Here is a 12,322-nt window from a genome sequence, read left to right on the forward strand (position 1 = left end):
CTGACTACATGGGCAGAGGTTGGAAAGGAGTTCATAGCAGAGTTCCGACTGCTACGAGATGATAATGAAATTGTAGCAGAAATATACACCAAGGAAAGAATGAAACAATTTGGGCCTATGCCAGATGGCTGAAAGAGCTGGTTGGGAAGATGGAAAGTGAACTGGTGGACGGATTGAAGAAATGATGGTTTGTGGAGGGGCTGCAACCAAATTTGAAAAAGAAGATGAAGATTGTACCACCCGCGTCATACGTTGATGCGTATAATCGCGCAATGGATTTGGAAAGCGAACAGAAGATAAGTAAGAAGAAAAAGCATAAGTCGTTGGGTTCAGATGATTCATCATTTGAAAGTAACAGTAGTGACGAGGAATCAAACAAGAAGGTTCGAGCGTTACAGAAAGATATGCACCGAATGATGAAAGAATTTTAGAATTTGAAAAAGAATCTAGAGACAGTGAAGGGAGAACTGTGGTGCACAGACTGTAAAGAGGATGGCTCATGCCCAAAGAAACAATTTTGTGACATTGTTAGGTTGCGGGACATTCCCTAAAGGAGTGCTTGTTTAACATGAAATCAAAAGGACACCAACAGGTGTTACTAATGCAGGAAGTGTCCACCGGAAACAACACAAGCAACGATGCAACTTCGGGTGGATATTGCAACAATAATAGACGCAGAAGGGGTGGCAATAACAACACCAGTAACAATGGAGGCCGAAGTTGAATATAGTATGGCACGAGTGGAGGGCCGATGATTCAGTGCCATGCATGCAATATTTGGGGCCACTTCGCTAGACACTGTACTACGAAGGAGACGCCGTAGCTACTATGTAGATGGTGTGGTCCGGGGCATTGATGTAAAAATCGCCTGAGGAGATTAATTGCCTAGGCCTGAAAAAGTTTAATCTGGAAAAATCGGGAAAAGATCAGAGAAAAAATCGGGAACTAAAAAACCACTAAATTTTAATTAAAAAATGTGATTTTTTTACAAAATTCAATGTTTTTTTGCATCTGATGACTTAATTACTAACAATACATAAGAAACAATCATGTTTAGATATATATCAATGCAAAAAGAGTTATTAATCGGTAAATTACTAACAAGTAAGTAGTGACAAGTTGTAAATTACTAACAACTAACAAGTTCACAACACATGAGAAGTATTCTCATAAATAAAGTGTCAAATGTAAAGAGTTCAAATAAGCACATCAACATGACTACAAACAAGAGCTCTGAAGAGCTTTAGTCCCGCCTTATGCAAAAGGATAGAGTGCAAAGATTTTAAGGTGAAATGGTTTCAAAAAAAAAAAAATATATATATATATATATATATATAAAATTGTTGAAGAATTTATCAAATTTATTAAATTGTAATATATAAATATATTAATAAATTATTTATTATTGAAGATTACGTTCAATTTGTACAAGTATAATATAGAAATATAATTAAAAGAAAATAATTCAATCTAAAATATGAAGCAAATAAATCAATGAAAGTTGACTTTTCAATTTGAAAATTGAATACAACTTTAATAAAATATTTAAATCATTTTGAGCGTGTAATTTTTTTTGTTATCTTTCCTCAAAATAACTATTAAAGTTGTTTAAAAATATTAGTCATTGAAAATAATTTGTACTAAAATATATTGACAATAATTTAAAATAAAATTAAAAAATATTAAATTAAAAAGTTAGAAGAGTAAATATAATGAAAAAGAATGATAATTTTAGAGGGTAACTAATAAAAATATACGAGTCTATTGTTGTAAAAGAACTTAAAAATTGAGAGTAAAATATTTTTAAAATTCTTTAATATCATAATTTTTTAAAATCAAATTTTATAATTATTCGTTTCATTTTTATAATAATTTGAAAGAGAAATTAAATTTAGATTACAATTTAAAAAAAAAAAAAAATTTAAATTTTTTATATTCATCCTTCAAATTAAACTTAGAATAATATTAACAATGTTTTTTAACCTATAATTATAAATAAAATTACAATACTTGGAAAAAATTTAATTACATTCAAAGAAAATTTTTAATTACATTCAAGAAATATAAGACATAATATTCATTTATAGAGAAATTCTGGCTAAAATTTAGGTAGTGGTGAAGTAATGAGAGTCCGATGTTTGAAGCAACATTGATCTTCGCCTTTATCAAGTCAGTAATAAATGCAAAGCATTGATCTTTTCTATTTTTAATAAATATTAATATGGACGCTCTAGAAACCTCGCTGGGAAAGAATCTCGCTCGGGAAAGTGTCCTTAGAAGCACCGACATTTTTTAAAAATATTTTCTAATTAGAAAATTAATCGAAACCCTAGGAAATTGCCGATGAACCAATCAAAAAGACAGAATTACTATCTGATAATTGTTTTTAAAAATCAATGCTTTCAAACTTTAAACAGACTTTGGAATATGACATTTTGTTTGCGAAAAATTAATTCGGGCCGGTCTATCGAAAACATTAGTCTCGCCTTTAAAAAGGCGGGACTAATAAGTACAAATGTCAAATACAAGACTACATCTTCCTCTTCCCAGTCGCTTTACTACAACGTGCGGGAGAGGGTAAAGCTCTAGAACTAGAACCCCGTAGGGTTTGTGCCCGTGTTTGTGTCTGTGCCAATGCAGGAGATGGTGTAGCTATAGAACTAGATGTCGATAGCTCCACATTTGCTGCACGCAAGATGTCAAGGTCCTTTGTAGTAAGCTCAATGTCATCATCCTCATCATCGCCCTCCTCGATGTCATCCAAATCGATGTCATATCCAGTTCCACCCCCTTCCTCCTCCATAGCCTCCTCTGCGGCCTCCCTCTCCAAATTGGAGATGTCCTCCTGTGTAAATAAGGGAGCCTGCTCCTGTGCCGTCCAATCATAATAAGGATCTATCTCATCCAAATCGATTGGCCCAGGAGGATCTTGTTGTGCCTTTTTCATGCGCAATTTAAGATTATATTGCACATAGACCATGTCATTCATCCTCTTTTGGGACAACCTGTTTCTCTTTTTTGTGTGGATGGCCTCAAACAAACTCCAGTTGCGCTCACAATGTGATGCGCTGCAAGGCTGTGATAGGATTCTAAGAGCAAATTTTGCAAGATTTGGAGTGCTTGCACCCCAAGTGGTCCACCAAGCCACTGCATCACAAAAATTGTACAAGTTAGAAAATAGTAATAGACAACAAAAAGTGAAACATAAATGTTAATTTAGCATTTGAGATTCAGAAGTTTGCAAATGTATTACCTGGGGTTTGTGTAAGCCTTGCTCTCTTGCAGAGAGAAGTGGAGAACACCTTGCCCCCTGCTGAAGTGAACATCTCCTGCTCAGCGATGATTTTATCTCTTGTTTCCTCGCTGGTTACCATCTTTTCGACGCACTCACTTAGGCCTCTAATGACCTCTCCATCAGGATCTGCATATGCACCATCAGCCCTAAAACCAAAAACCAAAAACAAATAAGTATTGCAATTTTAGCACACACCCAACACCCTACGAAAGCAAAATGAACTCAAGTCTTCATTAACTTAAATTTCAGTAAGAATGAGCTTACGGTGTACCTAAAACGTGGGTTGAGGAAATATCCTGCTGCATGAATGGGTTGGTGGAGCTGATTATTCTACCTTCTATCAATGATCTGCCAAATGGGTTCATATTTGATGCTTTCCCCCTTGTAGTAATTTTTGACAGATTCTTTGGCCTTGTCCATGGCCTCATATAGTTCACCCATTGGCGTTTGGTCTCCATCAACCAAACGCAAAACTCTGACTAAAGGCTCAGACACCTACAATATAAATTTGAAATTAGTTGACAAGTTACAAAATTATTATTTACTTGAGTTACAAACTTAGTATGTTATAAAGTTGTAAAGTGTAAACTAAAACTTAAAGTTTTGTAGTTACCTTTACTATTTCATCAGCCTTATCTTCAAAATATTTATCAAACACAATCCGCACAACATTCTCTCCTTCACTCTTCTTTGAAAATGTGGAAGCAAGCCATTTTTTGGAAACAAACATTTGCTTCAAAGAAGCCAAATTATCGAGAATGCTTTGCAATGTCAAAAAAATCATTGCAAACCTTGTGATGGCAGGCCTGACAACTTCTTTGCCATCAGTGTGCTCTCTCATCAGGCTAAGGACCCATGGGTGATTGTATATGTATTTTGTCACCCGCCTTGCATCCTCCACAGTTGGAGTGACCCACTCAAGTTTGCCCATGTCCTCCAAAAGAAGGTCAAGGACATGTGCTGCACACGGGGTCCAAGAGAGAGTGGGGTGCCTCTGCTGTAGGAGTTTTCTTGCCAATTGTAAAAGCAAATACTAATTAGTTTCCAACTTTTCAAAAATATCAAACTATCAAAAATTCTTGTTGTGAAATTCACAATGCACATGCAACATAAAATTACGGTTTACCTGCTGATACATATGCAGCAGCATTGTCTGTGATGATTTGCACCACATTTTCAATGCCAATCTCTAAGACCATGTTCTCCAACATCAATGCCAATGTCTGAGCATTTTTTACCTTGTTGGAGGCATCGATTGATTTCAGGAACACCACATTATCATTACAGCAGGCCAAAAAATTAATTATGGTCCTGCTCTTCCCATCCGTCCACCCATCAGAAAGAATGGTGCAACCAAATTTTGTCCATTCTTGTTTCTGTTCCTCAACAAATGCTTTGGCCCTCTCAACAGCATTTCCAATAAGCCTACAAAAACAAAATTTAGTTATGTCTTAGATTCTTAGTAATTTAAAATTGATTTAGACTTTAGTAATCAACATTCTAATTTTTAGATAAATTAATTAAAATTTAGAACTAAGTAAAAAGTTAAAAATTAAAAGGAAATCGAGTGTAATAAAATTATTCGCTTACTTGCCACCCAACACAAAACGAGAAGGGGACTTGTACCCCTTTCCTGCAACTGTCAACCCTGTGGCCAAAGCCTCCCAATAGGGACTGTCAACAACACTCATAGAAAGGTTGTTGAAAACCCAAAAATCTGCTAGTGCATTGTCCAACTGGTCATGAACCTCCTTATTCCATCTAGTGGCCTCTAATGAAGGTTGTGCACTAGGTGTGTGCCTTGGCACAAAATAGCTCCCTATCCCAGAAGCACCTGCTGATCCTGATGGTGCGGAAGTGCTAGGAGGTGTAGGAGTGGGAGTGGGAGTGGAACTCGTGAAAGAAAAATCACCGTGTTTGCGAACACGCGGCCCACGATAAGAGCCGGCCATGCTCTCAATGACTGCCTCCTCCTCCTGAACATCAACGAAACTGCCCTGGGTCTTTGCTATGGCTGCCCTAACATGCAATTTATTCCACTCTCTTTGCAAATTTTTTTGCTCTGTAGCTGCAAGCAAGGCATTTGCAAACCTTTTTATTTCTTCTGTTGTACTCTCACAAGGATTCGTATCATGTTTTGAGATCCTTGCGATGTGATATTTGAACTGGTAAATGCCCCCAGATATTACTTTTTCACATCGAATGCAAATCACTTTGGTTGGTTCATCGGGTGCTTCATAGGTATATTTCCATGCGTGATCTCTCGCATTCTTTGGCCTAGTGCCAATGTAGCTTGAGGGGCATGGAGTCAATGGCCATTTGTCTGCCATTTAAAACTGCTGCGGGCTGCCTACACATACAAATTTAAAAAAAAACTATAAATAAATTATAACAAGATCAAAGTTAACAGTTAAACAAAGAATTCAAGCAACATTCCAATAATAGCGCCAATAAATTGAAATCCAAATAACATTCAAACAAACTAGCTGCTAGGGTTTCAAATTTTTCAAAAAAGTGCAAATTTCTAGCATAAATTCGATCTAGAATGGAAAAAAATGCAAATGAATGCATTTAATCTTGCTTACATTCATCAAATGCATTCCTAACTAATTAGGAATGTATTTTTATCCATTTACATGCAAGAAAAATAAATACAATCTCTTGCAAAAATAAAAAACAAAGATTCAAATCACTTACCTAGTAACGAAGAAATCGAATCAAAAGGCCTCCAAATGCACTCGATTCCACCTGTTTCTTGCCAAGAACTCCTCTATCCTCTCCTCTCCAAGACGCCCTAAGCAATGTAAACACAGCATGAAAAAAATGTGTTTTTCGTCACTTTATTTGACTGCCGGGTGCAGGCGATTTTTTTGCAACAAATCGCGATTTTTAGGCGATTAATTGCGATTTTTTGGAAAAAATCTGCAAAAAAAAATTGCGATTTTTGAGGCGACTAAATCACCGGCCCCAAAAAATCGCGATTTTACATCTATGGTCTGGGGGACCACGAAGATTCAAAATGCCCAAAGCGAGTCGTAAATCTATTAAGCATTGAAACATGTGATGAAAAAGTATTGGCGATCACACGGGAGCAGGCGAGGAAAGCAAAATACCCTGATGCAGAAGAAGTGAAGGAGAGGTTACTAAAAACTCGAACAAAGCTGGAAAGGCAGATGAAAACAGGGAAATCACAAGTAAAAGACACTGCTGAAACTTTGAAAAGGAACTTAGTGGAACAAAACATGATGAGGTAGATAGTGCAAACAAAAGTTCCTATTAAATTAAATGACCTTCTCACGATGCCACAGTTGCGAACGACTATTATGAATATGACACTGCCCCCGAGAGTAACAGAGGAAACAGGAAGGGATAGTAATGGAACAACGACAGCAGACCCGATGCTACTAGCACTAATAACAGGAAGGCATCTGACAGTAGTTGAGATGGGAATTCTGGGCACTGTACTAACAGATACAATTGTGGACGGAGGTTTAGGGGTAAATGTTCTACCGAAGGATACTTGGAAGAAGTTGGGACAACCGACGTTGTGGCCACCCACATTCCAATTGCTAATTGCAGACCAACATGGCATTAAGCCTCTTGGGATCCTGATGGCACAAACAGTGACTATTGGAACACAACCATTCTTGCTCAACTTTGTAGTCATACTGCTAAAAAGAAGGGGATATGATGCCATTCTGGGAAGAGGATGGCTCGTCCAAGCAAAAGTTAAACACGATTGGAAGAAGAATACGCTATCAATGGAGAGCAGAGGATGGAGAATCATTATTGATTTACATACACAAATAGTGGGAGAAGAAGCTGGATCGTCTGATTTAGAAGGAGAGGACGAAGGGAAGAAGCAGATGGAATCGGATTAGGAAGGATTCCTACAGTTGGAAGGTGGATCGAAGGACGATGATCTGGATTCGGTGAACGGACTATTTCACTAGCAGATGGAGGATTATGAACTCTTCTAAAGCTGCAACATACTAACGATAGAGGAAGAATGCAACGGAGATAGATTTCCAAAAGAATTTAGGGAAATAAAAGAAGAGAATGCATAGTTGGATGAAACACTTTCACATGTATTCAGTGAGGAAAAGACAATAAAATACGAAGAGGCCACAATCCAAACCATGAATTTGGGGGATGATACTGAACCAAAGAACATACTGGTGGGAGATAACTGGAATCTAGTACTAAAAATGGCTGCATTTAAAATAGTACGGTCTTTTAGGAGAGCAAAGCAAGTACACTGTACAGACAAGTGTCAAAAGGAATACTGGCCATACGGGCATGTGTGGAGGAGAGTAGAAGGGAGTACGTTTGCTATAAAATAGGGCGTACGGCCTATCAGGAGCGTAAGCAAGAAAGGAAGGCAGTAAAGAAAAACAGAACGCTGTACGACCTAGGAAGGATGCTGTATGGCCAGGCAAAAGACGGCAGGAAATCGCAGGTGATCCACCGTACGACCAGACAAGAGAAAATATTGTACATGACACACCGTACGGCTTAAGAGGGGAATAAGTATCACCATACAGGTAATAACCAGCTAGTGAATTGGATTGTACAGATTCAAGGAGAACACAAGTTAATGCACTGTACGACCTTAAGGAAATCTAAAAGACCGTACGACAATTTGCATGTGCAGGAAAGATTGTACCAAAATCCAGGGAAGAGACTTGGAGGTGCATTGTACAGCTGGAAATTTGCAGGAAGAGACCTTGAGGTGCACCGTACGGCAAGCACAGGGCAAGGGAAAAACATTGTACGAACAAGGAGCTACCACCGTACAACCAAGTAGATGCCTACCATACAGACATGAGAAGTAATGTACGTCCAAAGAAGAGTATCGTATGAACATCAAGTAACACCGTACGAGCAATAGTACGGCAAGAGAGGATTGGAAGAGGCACCATACGGCTTGGGAGGACACTGTACGGCTTCAGGCTTTAGGAGAACATTGTATGGCTTGGGAAGCCAATAGGAATACCATTGTACGACCAAGTAGAAGACACCGTACGATTATTAAATAGGGTGCCGTACGGTCAAATACAGAAGCACTATGGCCAAGAAGCATCACTGTACAACGGTGAGTTATAAAAAGGAAACTAGGAACAAACAAGCCATATGACTATATGGACAAAGAGAACACATGCGTATGGATTGTACGGATGTACGAGCTTAAGGAGCACAAAAGGAGTGGACCGTATGACACAAGGATAGTTACATACTCTGTCGTACATGTAATGAGTACTGCTCGATTTGACAGCTTGTGGTAAGCTTAATTGATAATGGTCTTTTCAAATTTCACAAACCTTGTTACATCATAATAAATTTTGCATGTGACAACCTTTCTTTATACCTTATACCGCATGCTGCGTACTTGCTTGTTTAACTTCAACATTTAATGATTGTCGTACATGACATGTCTAGAGAAATTGCCTTTTGTTTCGGTACTACCTCATCCATACCGTACCTCACATCGAAGATCCTACCATTTCAAAGCTATTATGAATCTACTTAGCCGATGATGAAATATGATGCCATGTGTTAGACCCTAGGACCTGCCACCAACTCGCTATGGACTGCATGTATTGTTGAACGAGTTTGAACCATTTTGAACCAAGGTTCAAAGTGGTTCAGAAGTTCATAAATGTTCGAGAGTTCAACTAACTTGAACTTGACTTAAGACTTAAATTTGACAACACAAATGAGCCTAACCACGATGACCTTAATCGACCAAAGATCCAAAACTCAAGGATTTTGACATTGAACCAAGGTTCAAAGGCGATAGTTCAAGATTGAATTTGAAACACAAACATTAGGCAACTCTGAAAAAATACTAGGACTAACAGTTTTGTAATAATACAGTGTTTGGTGAGGATTCGAGTAAGATGGTAAAACAATGTGTCCACTTCTTTTTGTTGTTTGGTCAATGGTAAGTTTATATTTTTAGTTAAAATAAACTGGGTTTTAGCCTGGCCCGAACTAGTGGTAGTTACAAAGGAGAACTACCTCTCTCAATCAACCATGACAACCAAAGGACTTCTTAACAAGTGTGGGATTAAAATTTATTTGTTGGTTGCCCACCTTTCAAATGTTATTGTAAAACCATATCAAAACCACCCTCCTTTATCTTCTTATGTCTTTTACCTTTAACCACTTGCCATCCATCTTCCAAGCTTTTGGCTTCCTTCTACCACACTTGGGATCCCTCAATGGATGACCTTAACTCCCGTTCATGACACCAAGAGCACCCCCCGAAATATTTCCTGAATTTCTAAGGCTTCCACTATCATAATTACACTCCTTTCCACAAGCATCAGAATTTGAATACTTACGCCATCCATCAGAAAAACAGATTCAACCTTGGTCACCTTCTTCAGTGATTCTGACTGTGTTTCACTGGGTCTACAGCAGGATTTATCCCCAATCACGGCCTTTGAAACCTCATGTCTTGTTTCTAGTTGACACATCTCTTCTCTCAAACCAAAACTGACATCTGGTTCTCCTAAAAAGCTTAGTACCAAAGCCTGATTGGGATCCTGACCAGTGTCTTTTGAAGTCACCACTGGTGCTTTAACTGCCTCTTTAGAGTGTCCACTTCTTTTATGACTGCCAAATCATTCCAAATTGTTTCTTGCAGTACTTGTTTTCTTTTGTTTATTTGGCATATGTGCTCTCTGACATATATATCCCAAAGATGCACAAGATGTTTGTGAGATCATGGAATGTGCATTAATTGAAAACATACAGAAGAACAAACTCAAAACTATTTTGATCAACGGCTATCATATATCTATATTTATTTTGCCTTTTTGTCATATACATGCAAAAATTTACTTATATGAAAGACTTACTGGGATTTCCCAGCATATAGATTTGGCCCTTTTGTTGTTTTCGAGTGCACTTCTGACTGCAATTTGGAATGTGATGATTAATCTGATAGGCCTCTGTACTGATTTGCTATTGCAGTATGTCACATATTGCTCATGAAGAACCCAACTCCTTGCACGCTGTCCACTGTCCAAGTCTACACCAGGATTTATGTTTCTCACTAGTCTAAAATGATGTTATTTTAAAGTATTGTAGTTGCTCCAAAATGGTGATCAACCTTGACCTTCTCACTACACCATAAGTGACATGTTATGACGCATAAAGACCCATTTCTGGAATAAATAGGCAAGATAAGTCTCCTTATCAAAACTGTTAAATTATAACTCAAAGCTCCAGTAAATTTACCCTTAATCTGTAAACTTTATCTCCAGTTCTCAAACAGTCACACAGATTGCTGATTTTGGTAGACAAACACTTGTAGTCAATTCATAAAAATAGCGCACTTTATTCCATTCCTTCATTCATTGTAGCCTCTGTTCGATACCGATCCACTTTACAGGTAGAATGGGTTGCCCTTGCCGGTCATTCTGATGAACCTTGCCTGGGAATAGCCATTGGGAGTACGCAGTGACCCTAAAATTCTATGGGCTAATGATCATTGCTTTTGCTATCAAGCACAGGGGTCTATAATGAATCGTCTGTTCAAGACCACCATTGGAGATCCCTCAATTTTAGGTATTTGATTTAATGGTCCTGAATTTTCTTTTTTGTTTTGGTTGATTGCGCAGTAGAGTTTCTGCCATGTAGATGCAGATTAAATTTTCCTAGATCAGCATGATCACCTCTTTCTTTCCAAAGCTTCCTCATGTTTGCCAATCCATGCATTGTTCTTTAAGTACTATTTCATAAGAATCAGTGACCCTTTTGTGGTTTCCAAGTGCATTGCAGACTGTATTCAGAATTTGATGATGAATTTTATAGGCCTTATTGCTAATTTTCTATAACACAGTGTCACATACTACTCCTGAGGGGGTTCCTGTCCTACGGTATGTCTAGATTTGTGTCTGTAGGTGGTTGTCTCCGACCAGGCAAGAGTGTATTCCTGCTGTTGCGGCAGTGTCCTCTTCCTAGGATTTTAGTGATTGTTTTTAATGTTCAAAACCATTTTCTTTTCTTCTTTCATCAATTCCCATACTTCCTTGGATCCTGTGATTGACAATCATGGGTGCCAGTCCATCCTGTAAATGGTGGCTGTTAACTAGTACACTCATCTTGCAATTGAAAGGGTTAACCGATTAGACCTGAAGGATTTAATAGTCGACGTCTTCCTAATTGAAGACTGCCATTCCTAACTGAAAGATTCAGCCACTTATTCCAGCGACAAACTCACGTGCATTTTTTCAACTGAAAAATAAAGAACTGCAATGCTGCATATCAAACTGCTACTTCTATGCTACAAGAATGCCTTTTCAGCTAGTGACCTCATTTCTTTATTCCACTTTTCAAACTTACCATCCTTTCTAACTTCCAAAAGTACTATATTAAATGTATCTCAGTAATACGAATTACATCAAGATATGTATATATATGAGTTTAATTATGATAATGAATAGACATGTCCCATGAAGGGACATGTCTATTCTCTCACTCTCATATAAATATAAGGGGAGGCTGCACGTGGAAAACACATACCACATAGGCAGTGCTTAGTACATTTGCAGCGATCCTGGAAAACCAACATGGTATCAAAGTGGGTTGTTTACTGGGAATAATTAGAACACTATGCCGCCATGCAAAAGATGCCTGTTGATCTGTTGGAGGTGATGACTGCAAGAGTAAGCCTTGGACCAGGACTGAGGTTTGGGCTGAAAGCTAGATTCGTGACCTGCGAGCAGCGAGTAGGAAGCAGCAAGCTTTTTTTGTCAGATTGAAAGGCGTATTAATTTGTGCCTGCAGCTTTGAAAGTTTCAGGTTTGACTCCCAGCTGCCTCATAGATAACAACCAAGGGTGCATGAAATGACGTAATAGTAGTTTACAAAAAAACATGATGCCGCTTTGCAAGTTGTTTTGTTGCCTTCAATTCTGAGATTGGTTGCTTAAAATCGTTCAGATCTCAAAATTATTTAAAATTAAGGATCATTTTTGAATTTGGGCAATAATCGACACTGCAAGGCACTCATTGA

At 38.0% G+C, this 12,322-nt stretch overlaps 2 protein-coding genes across 6 annotated transcripts in view; one reads left to right on the forward strand and one right to left on the reverse strand.

The window, feature by feature from the left end:
* The window catches only part of LOC149544890 (serine/threonine-protein kinase ATG1c-like), a 121,422-nt gene that overhangs the window by 69,175 nt on the left and 39,925 nt on the right, over positions 1-12,322 (forward strand). The window lies entirely within an intron of this gene.
* LOC149544891 (uncharacterized) lies at positions 3,508-4,136 on the reverse strand. Its single transcript, XM_089796553.1, has 2 exons — positions 3,909-4,136; positions 3,508-3,790 (listed from the first exon to the last, which is right to left on the reverse strand). The coding sequence occupies exons 1-2, from the start codon at positions 4,134-4,136 to the stop codon at positions 3,626-3,628; spliced, it is 393 nt and encodes a 130-aa protein (XP_089652679.1). The 3' UTR covers positions 3,508-3,625.

Source organism: Cupressus sempervirens, chromosome 8 (genome assembly GCF_028749045.1).
Source record: "Cupressus sempervirens isolate cs-2001-9-10 chromosome 8, ASM2874904v1, whole genome shotgun sequence".
Classification (NCBI taxonomy): Eukaryota; Viridiplantae; Streptophyta; class Pinopsida; order Cupressales; family Cupressaceae; genus Cupressus; species Cupressus sempervirens.

Coding starts and splice junctions, on each gene's coding strand:
- LOC149544891 (XM_089796553.1), bottom strand. CDS start 4,136: ATGAGAGAGCACACTGATGGCAAAGAAGTTGTCAGGCCTGCCATCACA. Junction 3,791..3,908: donor AGGCTGATGAAATAGTAAAG/GTAACTACAAAA, acceptor TTTATATTGTAG/GTGTCTGAGCCTTTAGTCAG.